Source organism: Lutjanus erythropterus, chromosome 11 (assembly GCF_056507025.1).
Source record: "Lutjanus erythropterus isolate fLutEry1 chromosome 11, fLutEry1.hap2, whole genome shotgun sequence".
Taxonomy (NCBI): domain Eukaryota; kingdom Metazoa; phylum Chordata; class Actinopteri; order Lutjaniformes; family Lutjanidae; genus Lutjanus; species Lutjanus erythropterus.
The window spans coordinates 21,656,512-21,674,115 of NC_139327.1; the positions used below are offsets into that span (position 1 = coordinate 21,656,512).

Genomic DNA, 17,604 nt, shown 5'->3' on the forward strand with positions numbered 1-17,604 from the left:
CATCGAGGTTCTGACCTCATCACTCCTCACAGATTATGTTTACAAAGAGATATTGAGGAATAATGAACATGTATCTTGAACCCTGTGTCAGAGCCTGCAGGTGGATGCTGGGGTGGTGATGGGGCTGAATGAACAGGCAGTGACGCTGATGCAAGGCAACAATGACACTGACAGGTGGAGGGAGAGATGGGACGTTTTTCGTGGCTTAAACAGTTCGCCAGATTGGAAGGGTGCATTTGGTATGTACTACTACTAAATAACAACATAAACATGATAACATAAATCAAAGCAATGACATAACATGTCAGTGTTGTTATGACAACTTGACATTAACCAAGACAACACCACCTCTCAATGTCTTTGCTATGGCAACTAGACATTATCAAACATAAAGAAAGTTTTAGCATTGCATTACATTATACAGTCATATGTGGTTGGTTTTCACAGTGCCAGTCATAAGACGATTATAAGTACCTGTCATGAGTTTCTTCCTTGAACTTAAGTAAAGTGATACATTTTGGACTTAAAGGTCTTGGTCATAAAGATGTCATTAAGTGAGACTGCACTACTTTCCTGGACCTCAACTACTAGTTGTCATAACAAAGACATTAATAGCATGATTAATGCACTAAATGACTACAGTCATGAACATTCATAAATACTCACTCATGTTCATGATTGGTGTCATGACATGGTTATGACAGTGTAATGATGCATGCACACCCCTTCAAATAAAGTGTTACTCAAGCTCTTTCACCAAAAAGAAAACATGTCAAACAGTTTTTTTTTACTGGTTATTAATGAACAGACTATGTATACACTGGTTTGTTGTGTTTGTTTCTATTTTTTCTCCGCTTTACTTTTTTCTGCTTATTCTCTACTCCCTTGATCTCTCTTCATTTTCATAGAAATGTGTTGTTTGCTAGATGTGTGTGTGAAAAGTTGTGCAAGCGTGTGCTTCATGTTTGAGAGAATGCATGTGCGCCTTTGTTTGTTTGTGATGCAGCGGGAGCCTCGTGAACGGCTGCCTCTCACTGTGTCACTGTGGGGTTTACTACGTGTTCCGCGGGACTGCGTGTTTGCGTTGTGTAATTGCTCACATTCTCATTTAGGATTTATTCATGTGCAAATAAAATCAGCCGACAAAATTCCTGTTTTCGTCATGTACCTCTGAGTTCATGCTGTTAAATGGACTGATGCAGAGCTCCCCGCTAATTCACTACTTCCTACAAACTACAGCATGCAGGTTGCATAATTCATGGATGGGTTAATGAGCTGTGAGTGAAAAAAATATCATATTGATGAAGAGAGAGAACCCAGAGTGGTCATCCTCTGTGTGGGATGGAGAGTACCCTTCATTAGCAATGCCTCCTCCTGGTATATAATGCATGACACATGTGGACAGATATTTCTAATAGACTGCCAACAATTCACACAAAAATGTAGGAGCTCTTCTTACTGCATGCCATGCTGCTGAAACAGCTCTACCTCTGATTCTCAAATTGAAAGGTTAAAGGGGTAAAAAAAAATAAATTAATGTTCTTACAAGCCACAGTGTACTCTTTGATGAACTCTACACAAATCTCATCTTTGCTCTGCAGGTGGCGACTTGCTATGAGTGAAGCAGAAAACAAAACAAATATCTCATGGGACAGGAAGCCTTTGATGATGAAATGCTCTTCTCATAGAAACAACTGAATGCAGAGAGACATGGTGAATTATGACATGGGAGAAAACACACTCGAAAACTGGAGAGGGAGGCTGGCAGAGAGCCATTTAGCGCCAATGCGTGTAAACAGACAAATGCACACACACAAACACATGTTTTCTCATGCAAGCGACATTAATGATATGTCAAATGGAAGCTGAAAATTTCAGATGCTGTTTCCAGAATAACAGACATGAATACTGTCACTCACCTCAGATTTTTTTTTTTTTGTCTCTTACCATATTGGTATTTTTGTATTATTTATGTAGTTCTTTCTCCAGTACCCTATCTCTAACTTCAGCACAAACATATGAGAATATATACTCATAAGATCAGAAATATATTTTTGCACGTGGATTTATTTAAAATGATTTTGGCTGCAAGTATGAAAACGAAAACTAGAAAATGGTTACAGCCTGAACCACTTAAATGACAACACTTTATTGAAATTATCAAGGATACTTATGTAATGGAGAAATAGATGTTTTCTTTAAAGCTGCAGGCATGCAGATTCTAGTCACACGGTGCCAAATGGAGATAAAACGTTTATACTACAGAACCTGCTGTATTTTCTGGGTCTGAACAATGGGTAAAATGATTTCCCTTCCATTGCCGCCTTAAGTAAATCAATGAAGGCTGTAATGAAAGTGGTGTGAATTATTATCCCCATGTGGAGATCATGTGATTACTTCCATGTGTGCTTGTCTGAGTGCATGCGAGAGTGAGTGTGTGTGCATCTAGTCTCGCATACTACTGGATCAATTAGCCTGTTTTATTGTGCACATTCATGAGCGTATGCTGAAGGATCACTGTGATTCTGAATTTCTGAAAAACCTCAACAAAAAGAACATTTTTAAGGCTCCACACTGGTGACAGTTGTGGCCACATGCATAGGATCAAATCTTGTTTCAGCCAGGGACCATGTATGTGGGGGTCCCCACCAAATCTCCCAGGGACAGTTGCAATTCTCCGCTGGTTGCATCTGGCAGTTGTGGTAGCATTGCAGTAGATGCTTCACCATCTGTTGTTTGGCAGGGATCTGCACTCTATTCAGTGCATTCTGATAGTTCCAATCTGTTCTCATTGTCTCCTCACCTACTTTCTTGTGTTTGTTTGTTTTTTTGTTAGTTTACATGTTGTTGGTTTTTTGCTTTTCCTTTTTTTTTTGTCTTTTTGTTTCTTTGTTTTGTTTCTTTTGTATAATCTGTGTGATTCTGAATGTGCTTAAAATTCTTACTCTATATGTACTTGTCTTCTTTAATAGTTTGTGATTCCATATTTGGAAAAATACATGAGTAACAATAAGTAGCCCATGTTGTAAAACATAATGATTCTCTCAATAAATATACTTAATTTCAAAAACATTTTCAAACATGCATTAAATTAACACAAATGCACTGAATCCAATGGGTTTTGTGGAAGAACCTACTGTGCAGGACAAAAATTTCACTCATCATTTAATTCTCTCTGTCTGAAATAAAGCTTCTTATGCTTCACTAGGCTGGCAGAGACACAGGCAAGAATGCCGTCTTGCTGTGGGTAAGTAATGAAATGCTTTGTGGACCAAGTAAATTACATGCAACTGAGAAGAAACAGACTTGGTAACTACTGTCTGAGCCAATTAATAATGGTTTTAAGACTGGAGCATAAGAAAAAGAACAAAGGGATTGATACAGGATATGTGCAGCTGGACCACTACTGGCGTGATCTTTGTTTAGGTAAAACCATGCATTCAGTGACAGTGGAAAGTCAGTGTTCAGCCTGTAGATGTTGCCCCACTTGGTGTGAAAAAGAAAGTGTTTGAAGCTGGCTGCTCCTCTGCTGTTTTATGCGGATGTGAGGCTTGGCTCAAAGTGCCCCTAAAATCCACTGAGATCCTCCACAAGGCTGGGGTGAAAGATTTGCTTTGCTTGGAGTGAGGAGCCCCATGCTTAACTTGACCAAGCTAATTAATGTCAGCATAATTCAGATGATCTTAATCAACTATTATATATGCAGTAGGAACATGTGTATGTTGCCTTAACTATGTGGTGTGAGGATTGGTTTGTGTACAGAATATTTTATAGAATAATTTTGACCTAACGTCTTTATTTGATAACAAATTCTATATTTTTTACATTTTATTATCTCTGCCAGGTGTAAGCCTGGTGGAGATCATGTGACAGGAAATGCTTGCTCTGAGTGCTCTGTTTTATACTCACTGCTGGCTCCTCATTCCTCAGAATCGGCTGGTAGGTGCCAAAAGTCATCAACAACTGCTAGGCTAAAAATAAGGCTCACCTAGTCTGTTGGCCTTTGTTAGCTCAAAAACAGGCATCCACAGAAAAACTTTGTTTCATCTTAAACTGGAGCATCTACAGAATTAATTTTATATCCAATATATTATGATCTGCTAAAGTTAGGATCAATGTGAGTTGAAAAAATCCCTGTTTTTTCTCTCTGCTATGTGTCTTTGCAGTCGCCATACACTTGTAAAAGAAAACTTATACTACTACATACAAAAAACTTTATTCAAAACCTTGTAAATCTCCACTAGTTGCATGTGGAAGTTATGGTGGCACTGCAGTAGGTGCTTCACCATCTGTTGCCTGGCAGAGATGTGCACTCCATTGACAACACTGTCCTAGTATTAAAAATATGTTGTAAATAGCTTTGAGTTTGATAACATTTTAATCCCCTTATCCAATACAAATCCTATTAAATCCATTTGGTTTTAGTTTGTAACAGTTGAAAGTAATTAAAACATAAATGACAAACTGATTCAACTGAGATTTTCAGCTTCTGCTGGCTAAGAAAGTAGGTACTCTTCAGTTTGAGTGGAAGCCTCATTAGTAATTAACCGTACTGACAATCAATCACAATCTGTAGCTACAATTTGGAGCTGAAACAAGCAGCATAAAATGAAATACTGTCTTAACACGTGTTTTAAAACATGAACACAATATTGATATGATATTGATGAATGTTTAATGGGAGCTTCTGATACTAACACTGATGTTTCACTGGAGAAGTTTTGCTTCTCGGTTTGTAAACTGCAAAACCAAACCGATCACACACGATCACAGAGAAGAGTTTGAAAGGGGAGTTTCTTTTCATAACAAAGCTGAGTACAGACTTAAGGTTGTACAGAACACATTATCCAGACATCGGCTCACAAGTCATGATGGCCTTTCATCAAATTACTTACAGAGGAACATGACTGACACTGGATTTTTGAGATATTGCTATCAGCAACACTTTCTATAAAGTTCACATCTATAGTGCATTATGGGGGCATTCAAAGTGAATTACAGTGCATGTTGTGTGCACAATGCTTTGTGACTACACTCAAACACACATAATGCTGTCTGATGGACCATATAAACAGTCATAAAACATTATAGATATGACCTCATAATGAATTACTGCAAATTCAAGTGCTTGATGAATTCATTTGACTAGTCATACACTTAAATAGCTTATAATACACTGACTCCCTATAATCACCTATACTCATCTCAACAATCAACTGTAGTAAGAACTCATACTGCAGCTATAATAGTCTTTAAACAACAGATCAATTACCATGATATCATAATTAAAAAAACGTCTCAATACTACACCAGACTGTGATGATATCTAACATTACATGGTTAATTATTTTATTTTATTATGCTACTGACTGTTGTGTTGTTATTCTGTGTTTGTACACGCTTAGAACCTGGCTGACTACTTTTATTTTATTTTATTAAAGAAGGAAAGCAGAAGCACTTTACATATTTACACAAACAAAAAATGGTGTACACTTCAGATTTATTGTTTGATACTACAAAAGACATTTTTCCCATGGTATTATCATACCTTGAGTTTTTCGTATCATAACATCTGTATCCTATAAATAATGCACACAAGTGACTATTGACCCTTACCCTGTTATAGCTTTTTATGGAGTGCCTTCTGATGTCTACCCTTTGAACAAGTCCCAGCGTGATTTTTTTGGCGTCCTGTATGCTGCTTGCTCGTTGTGTAATTCTACTAAAATGGAAAGACACAATTCCTCCGTCTCATGCACAGTGGATAAGGAATATGTTTTATTTCATGAGATTTAAATTAAAATTAAGCACACACTGCCAGATTCATCATTCACCTTTTCTGAAATATGTAAAAAAAAAAAAAAAAAAGGGAGATAGAATTACATGTGATTACAGGATAAATTACTGGCTAAATAGCCTGTTCTGATAAACCTTGAGAATTGGGATAGTATGTCCTGAATCTAATCTTCTGTTTGCTTATTTTTTTGTTTGTTTGTTTGTTTGTTTTTTTCTTTTTCCTTTGTTTTGCACTCTGAGCTCTGCTGGCTATACTGAAGTTGTTCACAGTATAATGAGGATTATAAATATATATAAAAGAATATATTCAAAATAAGAAAAAGACTAAATACATTTCGTCAGACTTTATTTTCACTGTGGGATGAAAGCAGTGAGTTGAGGTGCTCTGACACACCATCAACAACCGTATGCATTGAAATTCCCCCATAACACACAAGTAAGTGAGATTTTCATTGAAAGTGTTATTCTGATATCTGCTGAAATTCCTGTTCTAACATAAACATAAACATAAACAGACATTCTTGAAAAGGATCCATCAATATCTGGCTATTTAAAAATTCTACACACATGTATTGGTTTTGTAAAAATGCATGTTAAATATAGATGGATGACAGTTTCATCAAGATAAACTGCTGGTTTGTAACAGTTCTTTTCAGTTTACAGTTCATCAGAAATTAATTTCCCGTTTTTTCTTCTTCTTTTTTTGAGGGACAATAGAAGTACTTTAGAATGTGGTAATTTGTTTTATTTATCTTTGCTCCTTAATGTATTACCGGAAAATCTATGTTCTATAATGTGTTGGTGTCTTGTGATCCCATGTGGGAAGGGCCAGATATTTACATGCAAAAGACAAAAACAAAAATCAAAATGAATTAACTAACTTTAATTAGCTAACTGTTTAATCACCAATGCTTTAGAGTTAATGTTAATTAGCCATAGCTGATATAATCTGTTACTTTATCAGATAAAAAGGGTCAACAATGGGAAAGCTGCTATGTAAATGTTGCGTTCTTTGCTTTTTGCGAGTTTCAAGCTAAGAATCAGAAACCGGGCGAGTGTAACTAGCATCTGGGGGCCTCCATTTACATTCAAAGTGTGGATAACGAAAAAAAAATGGCATAAACAGAAATGGTAATCTCTACTGTAAGGGACATGAGAAAATAACGTAAAGAATACAAAAGGTTGGGTTTTGGGATCACAGCTTGAGAAATAAAGCCAAAGGGATGGCAAGTTAATAAGATGTTTTTCAGTTGCTTTGCAACTAACTCACCAGGGCTGTTCCGCCGCTGTTCTTTGTCCATGTTCGACACTACAAAGGGAGAGAGAAAGCGAAAGTCAGAGAAAGACTGAGACAAACAACACAGAAACCAAAGGGGGAAAATTGAAACACAGAGATCCAGTGTTAGAAGCTGACAAAAATATTGGAAATCTAAGCAGGATGTTTTATTCTGTATAGAAAAGGGATTGAACAGCAGTGGCTTGGCTGTATTCAGAACATTATATCTTAGTGTTACACCACTGAACAAACACTCTGGCATCAGTAGACAGACACAAAAGAGATAGAGGAGTTAACAGAGGATGTTCTTTCATACCTTCACTTTCAATATTATCAACAGCATCATTCACGAGACGTATGACTGTCACTATGGAGGCTAGAGAACACAGAGAGAGGGAAGAAGAAGAACAGTAACAATCTCAGTGCATTTATGAATAGGATCAGGTTTCATGTGCTGGGTGTGACTGAGATGAGAATAAGCATGTGTGCGCACACGTGTTGAGAACATGTTAGTCTTGCCAACACGTTTGTATGCTGGCGGTGTGTGTGTGTGTGTCCTATATGGGAGTGGGAGAGACATGAGGACTCCTTTCTTTGCAGCTACAGTAATTAGGCGGAAAACAAAGCATCCGCATGGGTTCCTTATCTGGAAAACACACTCCCACACACATGATCATTAGGGTGCTTGGCTTCCAACCCCGTATACTTAGCTAACAAAAGATCAATGGTATTGAGTTATCTGGGAAAAAGACATGCTATAGAATTCAAGGAAAGGGTTAATGGTATTGAGTTATCTGGGAAAAATACACTCCATAGAAAGTAAAGAGCTAAACAAGATTTTTTTTTCTTTCATACAGACCTGTGCATTAACCTTTACGTATAGATTTAGTTGCATTAAGGCACCTTTCATGGAACATTTCCACCGGTCTTTTGTCTGCTTGCTTTTCAATACATTAATACAGTTAATGCACGATAGCAAAAGTGCAAAGTGGGCTGTTCAGGGAATTTTATCTAAAGCAGTGGCTATCAGCTTTTTTTGTACGTGACTCCTAAATATGAAGACGTTTTAAAGGCCCCTTTTGGCAAACTCATAAAAATTGTGGCAGGTCGTTTGAGTCTTACCGTTGTCATCAAAGGACTCTGAAGTATAGGAACTGAGGGAGTGCTCCTCAGAGGTGGAGTCCGAGAGACAGGTCACCTCGTCCACCAGCTCTGACACACCTAATGTACAAACACACACAAACACACATCCATTTCCAAGCAATTTATTAATAACAACTTAGGTGTATCAACAGGTTTTACTCAAGGCAAATTAAAGATTTTTTAACAAAAGACAGAGTTTGATGATGTTGTGAGGTAGTGTGGGACCACAAGAGTTGATATCGTCACTTTTAAACAACCACCATTCAAAATCTATCTAATATGACTCAGGGAGAAATCATGTTCACGGATGAGGTAATATTAAAGGCAAAAAATGCAATATTTTCAATATTTAAACAAGCACACATTCACATTTGCTGCAACTGCTCACACCATCACAAGGACACGACTCCAAGTGGAAGATTCCTTCTGGTGGGGGATCAATATTAAAAGGCACTTTGTTCCATTTGATCTGTTTGACTCCCTGATGAAGGCTTAATGGTGAAGAGCATTGGAGTTTTTCTTTATAAAGTCTTACATAACCATGTCTTGGCAATAGGGGCATTTTAATTACTTTAAAAGAGAGTGCCTTGGAGTTTATTTTATTTTATTTTATTTTTTTTTTCATGAGAACACATTCATCCCTTTCCATAGAGCCCCACAAACAATACAGCTTTATAGCTTATAGCTTTAATACAACACTAGCATACATGACTTGAGTTGAACATTGGACGGGCAAAATATTGGTCTATATAATGTTGATGAAGTGAGGGATAGGGATTAAAATTTTCTCGAAAATGACACATTTTGACCAGATGACCACTTAAGTCTATTATCTGGTGGTATTAATAATTATTACTGAGGCAGAAGAACATTATTTCAACATTAATCAACATTATAATGAACATAATATGCATGCTGCATGCAGCTTTACCTTTGCTGCGACTGGATTCAGGGATGAAATGCCAATTTCACCCTGTGATACTGTGAGACTGTCTGACTGAACAGCCTCATGGAAGTAATATTTTACAATTCTTCATATTTTAAACCAATGAAATTTGTTAAAACAAGTCATTGGGTGTTTTCAAAGTCATGATATTGAGCCGAAACAGATTTCACAGTCCGTTAGCGTTCAGAGGCTGCTGCTCAGCGCAGTAGATGGCTCCATCAGTGCGCACTTTGACGGTTAACGTAGTAGGCTGAATAAAGTTAATGATCACTGAAAGTTAGAAAGTAAAACTCTAAAAAAAATCTCACTCACGAGGCTTTGGATGGATTTTTCAGGAGATTTTTTTGTCTTTCTTCAGCGAGGAGCACTTTTTGTCCCAGCCAACTGCTGTAGGCAAATCCATCAGATGCTGCAGTATTTCATCCAGATGTGTTTTGGATAAAGTATGGATTTATTGTTCTTGAAACTTTGGGCTTCACCTGGAATGGTGTCTGATATTTCAAATGTCGCAGCAAAAACCTCAGTCCATCGGATTTCATCCCTCCAGCACAGCGCACAATTTACATCTGCATTGTTTAGAAATTTGAAGTATTTCCACACAAAGCTGGTGGCAGACATTGTGTTGTGTGTCTCATTCAGATGGTAGAGACACAAGTTACTGTATTAAGTGCATTAATGATCGGAGGTGGTTGAATTCAATGCTTTAATAAAAGTGCAATGTGCTCTGCCGGTAACACATAAGAGCAACTAAACACATACCAGCCCGCATGAAAATTAAGTAGCAACATGCTATGACTTTATTTTCCTTTCTTGTCAAATGGCAATTAAATTTATTAGTCTATGGCTATTATGGCTGGAGATGGTGCCTATGCTAACATACCTGTATGTGCACTTAAAGACTTATTGAGTGCTGTAATCATTCCTTCTGTCCATCCTGGCTGTGAAGAGATCCCTGGCATGACTCCAAGGTAATATGAGGCTTATGCAGTCTGAGTTAGCAAAATCAAGTGGGGAGGCACTAGATTTGGCACTTGAATGCATTTTTTTTTGCAAGAAACAAGGACTGCAGATTTTCCCATCTCTTACACTGACGGGATGTCAACAGAAGAAATGACTACAGCTGCCATACACTCTTTCAATGTACATATGGGCATGCAAATATTCATCTTATATAGACCTGGAATATCTGAACCCAGTTCTTTTATTAAGGGAAAATTCACCACTTTTCATGTGGACGTCCAATCAGTGCTGATTGTAAATGCAGTCAGCTGAAGCAATAAAGCTCTCTCAGTCAGTGTGAGGAACCCTTCCTAAGTCCCGCCCCTTTCTGCTCTGTGCTCTCCAGTAAGCAAACTTGATCAACTTTCTCCTTTTTCTATAAAATTAGCTCGCTAACAATTGATGTAGATTAGCTATATAGTTAGTTAGCAAGCATTTTGCTAACATTAGCAAATACAACATGTGTATATATTATAGGCCTCTTTACAGGTCCCCCAGAATTTGTTTTTCTTTTCAACATAGACAAGACTAGCACACAGCATACCTGTAGGACAGAAAACAGGAAAGGAGAAAGTTGAATGACGTACCAAGCTTGTGTAACTGTCACTGGAGCACAGAGTGAAAAGGGGTGGGACTTAGGAAGGGTCAATTGAGTACATTTATCATTAACACTGATTGGAAATCCACATAAAAGATGGTGGATTTTCCCTTTAATATCCATTTATCCATACTGTTATATGCATTTCCTTTCTAGCTGGCTATGCTTGGTTAAGAGAGACTCATACACATAACAAACTATTTCCCCCCAGAGACAAATTATACTTTGCAGCATCTCAAAATGAGTTTTGGTCTGTTCCTTGTTTTGCAGTGCAACATTTTCGCCAAATCCCAATACGCCTACTGCGACTCCTGGTCTGCTCATTCAAAGCCGTGTGCACCAGCTGGAGGAGTCATGGAGGCTAAGGACCACAGAGTTACTTGTTCTAGTGTTGTGGAGTGTAGCAGATGTGAAACACAAACTCCTCAAAACAGCAGGTGCATTGGAAAAATGCACTCCAAACTGCCTACCTTGCAGTAATCAAAGCTCTTATTTCCAGTCACCAACCTGACATTTCGTCTGTGCGAATAAGTCAGATGAAATTTCATTTGCAGAAAGCTGCCAGCCCTAAGGTCTCCTGTTAGCTGTAACCTGCATGTCTTTAGAAGCAACATTTCAAATAAATAGATGTTTACCAGTCAGAGTAATTTCTGACAGGTTTTCCTCTGCTGAGCAGTTGTTTGGGGCAGTCAGAATTGCCTCTGAGTAATTGTTTGTCAAGCAGCTGACACAGAGGCAAAGCAGGTGCGTATGTGTCCCAGTGAGTTCAGATAAAGTTGCCACAAGGACCGTCTGTAAGACGGTCTGATAAGCCAAGAGACAGGTACGCTGCTCTACCAGGTGCTCTAATCTAGCAGCAATAAAATGCCAGGTTTCACATTAGTGTTCAAATTGGGAAAGAGATACAGAGGGCCAACCGAGTGGAAATAATTTGTATGGGCTATAGCAACAATTCTATTTGGGATATAAAGCTGCTCAGAAATAGGAGCTGGCAGCTCTGCTGATGTGATTAAAAGTAACTTTTGGCAAAACTAAAGAGGCTTTATGTTGGTAGGTGGAACAAATAGGGAAGAACAGAAAGAGAAACCAGTTTACTTTCACTCTTCTGATGAATCTAAATACAAGAACTGACCTTAATGTGTGAAACTGAATATCCTTGATTGACATTAAATGCTGAGGGGTCTTGATAATATTTTCTTATAGAAATCATAACTTGGGTAGTTAAAGATTAAAAGTTATGCACATATGCTTATATGGAGACAGTTAATACTGATATGTTATGACATACTGTGGAAGAAAAACATTTTTCTGGTCCTTATGCAACACTGTAGTGAGTAATTCATTTGCCTAAAAAGAGACAAAATGCACAATAAACAAATTTAAAGACCGAAAGCATTTTTTAAAAAAAAAAATTCTATAGACATCATGATTACATCATTATAATGAATTCTTTTGGCCACAATAATCATGTAATATTGTGGCAGTACTAAATTCAACAAATTATATAACACAGGTCAAGTCATTGTTAGACATTTTAATGTAGAAATGTTACTTAATATGCCTTTAAATTGAGGTGCAGGTATCACATTTGCGTGACATCTAAAAATTTTAAACTACACCTAATAATGTGCTGTTTTCATGAATCGTGTTCACACATGCAACAGGTGAAAATACATAATCTTGAACTGCTGTGGTTTTCAGCACTTTCGTTACAACACAGTACTACTGGTGAACAGTTTTTCATGTCTGAGAAAGCAATAAACAATTTGCCAATGTACCTTGGTAGCATGGATTACTTGAAGAGGTTTTTTTGATTGTCAGCTTGCTTCTCATAACTGGGCACAGCATGTGTTTGCACCCCCCCCCCCCACATCTCCTAGCATTCTCTTGTCTGTTTTCTGCTTGTCTGTCTGTACTTCACACTGCATATTCTGCAAGCAAGCAGTCAGGGCTCGGCCCATCTTGTAACCAAAACCATACTCAGTCCATGAGGGCCAGGATGTCTGGACATCAACTTTAGCTTTCTGAGCCTGAACTAGGTGGTCGTGGTCCAGTGCGTGCAGAACAAGTGAAACGCTCCTGTGGGAATGTGAGCAGTAAGGCAGCGCCATCAATCAAACTAAATAAGAGAGGCAGCACAGCAGCCACTGGTCTAATTCAGCATGCAGGTAAGGGGACAATTCTCAATATACTTGAGTTTTTTTTTCTTTAAAAAAGTAAACATTTTTTATTCTGTATTTCTTTTCCATTTATTTTCTTTCCTCTCACTCACACACACACACACACATTTGTTATTGTGCCAGTAAGTACCCCGCCATGTGTCTATGTTGGCAGCCATGCCTGAGGTTATGCACCCGACCCTCCCTGCTCTAATCCTAACACTAACACTCAGCCAAACCATATTCTCATCCTGGCCCCAAACTTTCTAAATCCCCCTACGCTCTTCCTATTGTAATCTTCAGGAGTCATTTTCTGGGATTTACCGATAACATCTGGCATTAATTTACATCCATTTACTTTTTCAATTATTTTCTTTTCTAATTTTGCCATTCAAACCAGTTTACAACATTTTAATTGGAAATACTTATTGTCACTAATAGTGAGCCAAATGTAGGTCTAATCCTCACTTCCAACAGTTTTAACTCTTCTTTTCAGCAACCACAACAGCCTCACAAATTGCTTTCTTTAATTGGCAAAGTAACAGTTATAGCATTTGAACTGGAAAGCCTCCACTAAGAGGGTTTACTCCATCTGTATTATTAGATTGTTGCTGTGTAGTTGTCAGAGTCAGAGGTTTTTTATCCCATAACAATACAGAAATATGCCAGGGATCCCCTCATTTATGTCCCTTAGAATAGTTTGCTGCAGCCTTTTTATTCAAACCTCTCATTAGTCATGTGATAGAGGAACAGTGGAACTATGAAGCCTAAAAAAAACAAAAAAAAAAAAACCCAAAACATGAGCACTGCATGTGTGACACTGACATGTGACGGTGAGTCCTGCACTGTAAGTGGATTATAACTGTCAATTGTCTGGTGATGTAAAGCCTGTTATCCTGAAGACAAAAGCCCACTGCTCTGAAAATACACACTCTGGAGTTGGATTTCAGTGACTGTCTGCCTCACTGCCTGTTTCGATTGTTCAATTTAACTTATAAATGTCTACTGCTGCTACAAGATTGTTAATGATTTCTTATGACTCTTAAGCAGTCACTTAGTCATTTGGCGAACATTCAGCATTAATTTTAAGTCTAATTAGAGTGAAAGAGGCAAACAAAAACAGTTGTTCCAGCACAGAATGTAAATTTCAAAAGAGAACATGCTGACTGTAGTGCTGTTGCTCAGAGGATGGTATTAGGATGGTATGTTTTATGATTAAGTACAGTCATTATACTACATTATATCCTTCAATGAATTTATCTGATAACTTTCATAGACCTCTGGGAAGAGCATCACGGACCTCTGGGGGTTCCTGGATCATTGTTGTAGAACCACTGGTCAAAGTCGCTAAATCGTGGACCTTTTAATTAAAACTATATTTCTTTGCACAACACCCTGAAGATCAATGTACTTAGTGGGAACCATCCTATGGGAATTTCAGAATTGCTGTTTTTTCCAAACTTAGATTACATTGGACCCCAGAGGGTGAACGAGAGAGGGGGAGTCCAAAACTAACACAGGAGACCACTGAAGGAGAACTACAACAAAGCTGGAGAACCGGACAGAAGTGAGCGCCACTGACTGACTGAGACATCCTATATTTGAGAGCACAGTTGCCAAAAACTGAGCAATATGGGACCTGATTTGTTCATAAAGTATTTCATTATTCATTTCATTTTAATTATTCATGAGCAGCAGGTAGTGACAAAAAAAAAGCGACCAATATGTTTCCTCATGTATTGACTTGTGCCCATCTCTTGCAATATTCATTATTATACTTGTTTGTGGTCACTGCGGTGTGAATAAATAACTAAACTGTTTCTGATTGATTAATTAAAGTGGCGGTTAGCGCTGCAGTCATTAACGCAATAGTCAGAGTAGTTTGCTTTATGCTTAATCACATATTAATAAATGGACTGTGAAGCAACTGTGACCCCTGGGGGCGAATGCTTTTTTTGTGCATATGCTCAACGGGGGAGCAAAAAAATAAAATAACCTATTTCCCATTCCTACAGGAAGAAATCAATAATTAACAGGCAGGAAGTTCCTGCTGGAGGCTGTATTATTCAGACAACAGGTTGGACAGAGAATCGAAAGATGTGACGTCTACCTTAGCACGGAGATGTGACGTGGTTATGTCATTGACAGAGAACAAACTGTGAACTGTGGTCTTGCTGTTGACAGCGCTGGCAGCTAAATATCAGACCGGGGCTGAATTATCTGACAACGATTTCTCTCACCCTCACTTTGTTGTCCTCTCAGTTGAAAAAAGGTACAAGTGAAATGACAAAAAGTGGTAGAAAACTTTGCAGAAAAGTTTACTTTGTTCAAACTATTTTGATTTTGACTTTTTTAGAGCAAAAGTAGGACAAGAACATAGGACATCAGTTCTGGCTGATTACCCTGACCATTCAAACAGAAGTGCACAGGACATGTAGGAGAGTTACCCTGATACAAGAGGACATGATTGCCAATTTTAGCAGTGTAACAGAAAAGTAAGTCATACTATAATTTATTGCTCCCAGGAAGTAAATACTAAGACTAAAATGAAATGATAGGCAAAATAAAAATATTACTTCTTATCCACTGGTACTTACTCTGGACCATTTTCTTTGATGTGTGTGATCAAAAGGCATAGATCACTGTGAAATAAGCTCTCTCAGTGGAGATGATGGTATGGGTGTAACACAATGAGTTCATGGCCTGTGTACTCTGTGCCTTTTTTGATCAGAGGTTAGAAAACTGTGTGCATGCTGTGTGTGTGTGTGTGTGTGTGTGTGTGCGTGCGTGCGCGTGTGCACATTCTTACCCTGTGGACTGTTATCTCTCTGTGTTCTCTCCAACTCAAAAGCTCTCTGCCCCCATTCCTCTTCTCTCTCATCTCTCACCCTCTCCAGCCCTTCCTCTCTGGTTTCCTCGCCCTCCCAGGACACTTTGTGGGCCGGGCTGTGCTCTGAGCGGCAGGCCGACGCCGAGGGGAGATTGGGCGCAACGCTGCACACTGCGATTCCCCTCCTATTGGCCACACCTCGCACATTAGACATGTCTGAGAGGAAGCTGCTGAACTGTAGAGATGGAAGAAAATTCCAATGAAAAAAGTGATACAATGAATAGACCAAAGTGTTAAGTATTAAAACACATCGATGAGCAGCAACATTGCTAACATGCTCTTTCATTATAATGAACATGGACATTTTGAGTCAATTCCACACATGCATCGTTCTGCTCCCATAAACTCTTACTAGTGTAACAAACATGCAGCTTAAAATAGTCCACAACAAATGCAATATTTATTCAAGTTTAGTAATATTTGCTTAAAACTATAGTTTTAAACCCAGCTGTCGTCAGTAGACTGACAGACTAATGTATGTTGGTTTTGGTCTTTTCCTGGAATTTTTTTTTTTTGACGATAGCAAAAATACCAAATAAGTCCAGCCTCATCCTTTAACTTGTTATTTTTAAAAAGTAACTAAAGCCTCAAATGGCTTTTGGTCAAAGCAAAGTCTGATTCAAAGAAACTGATTAAAAATATGTGCCATCATAGATGCATATGATGTTGCAACATAGAATGTTCCTGTGGACAGCAACTTCATACACCTGCATGTGAAGATACAACCTGACAGTTGGTAATTGCCAATTTAAATGAATAATTATAAGATTAGGCTGTATGGATAATTTTACAATATATTATCATTCAAAATGCAGAGTCAAACAGAATAATGTTGACATAGTTCTGAAGTGTAATTTGGGATTTTCAAATGAACAGTTGCTTCAAAGTAATGAAATATACAGTCATTAGTGTAAACCTTTGGTCTGGATAACCTAACAGTTGCAGACTAAAACTGCAGACGTCTCCATGACAGGTCTGGACCACTTGTAAATTGTGTTTGTGCCTGTAAGAAGATTCAAGACACAAGAAAACTGGTGAATGTGGGAGGTTCTCCTAAATCACTCGTACCAACCACTGAAGACCAAATCTGTTCATACGAGTGGTTTTTGCATGAGGCCTGTTGTGTCATAAATATGCATAACGACTGCCTTCTACTGGTTGAAATCCGACTGTTGCGACTGAATTTTTGCTATTGGCTGATCTGGTGGCAGCCGATGTACTATTGTGGCAGCTTTCGTCAGCAACCAAACTCTCCTACCCGCCTCATCCTATGAACCAACGTCTTCCAACTCTGCCCTCTAATCACAGTCAGGCTGTTCATCTCCCACAGAGTGTGAAACTGTGATGCTCATTTTCAAATACATGCTGATCAAGATGCTTCATTCATAGGACTTTATACTACATTTTGCTAACCTCCTACTTTTTTTTCTAGTGATCACAGAGCCAGAGGTGGGAAGTAACTAAGTACAAATACTTAGTTACTGTACTTCAGTAGAATTTTCAGGTATCTGTGCTTTACTTCAGGGTATTTTTTGGCAATTTTTTACTTTTTCTCCCTACATTTTAACACAAATATCTGTACTTTAGACTCCTTAGACTTTCAAAACAGACTCATTACTTTAGCTTGAATGCATTTGAGAGGAATTATAGATTATCTTTATGTTGCATCATTGCACACTGCCTTCCCAACATCAAGACTGATTTCAACTTAAATGGAAAATAATACATAGAAAAGGTGATTCTTTGGCGTTTCCATCGGTGCAGATCACACATGACAGATGTAACAAGATTTAAAAG

General features: G+C 38.2%; 1 protein-coding gene across 1 annotated transcript in view; it reads right to left on the minus strand.

The window, feature by feature from the left end:
• The window catches only part of fat3b (FAT atypical cadherin 3b), a 116,007-nt gene that overhangs the window by 3,743 nt on the left and 94,660 nt on the right, over positions 1-17,604 (minus strand). The window contains exons 49-52 of the mRNA XM_084730630.1: positions 15,727-15,982; positions 8,195-8,293; positions 7,389-7,448; positions 7,067-7,105 (exon numbers count right to left, since the gene is read on the minus strand). Coding sequence (XP_084586756.1) covers positions 7,067-7,105; positions 7,389-7,448; positions 8,195-8,293; positions 15,727-15,982 — 454 coding nt within the window. The remainder of the gene's footprint in view (positions 1-7,066; positions 7,106-7,388; positions 7,449-8,194; positions 8,294-15,726; positions 15,983-17,604) is intronic.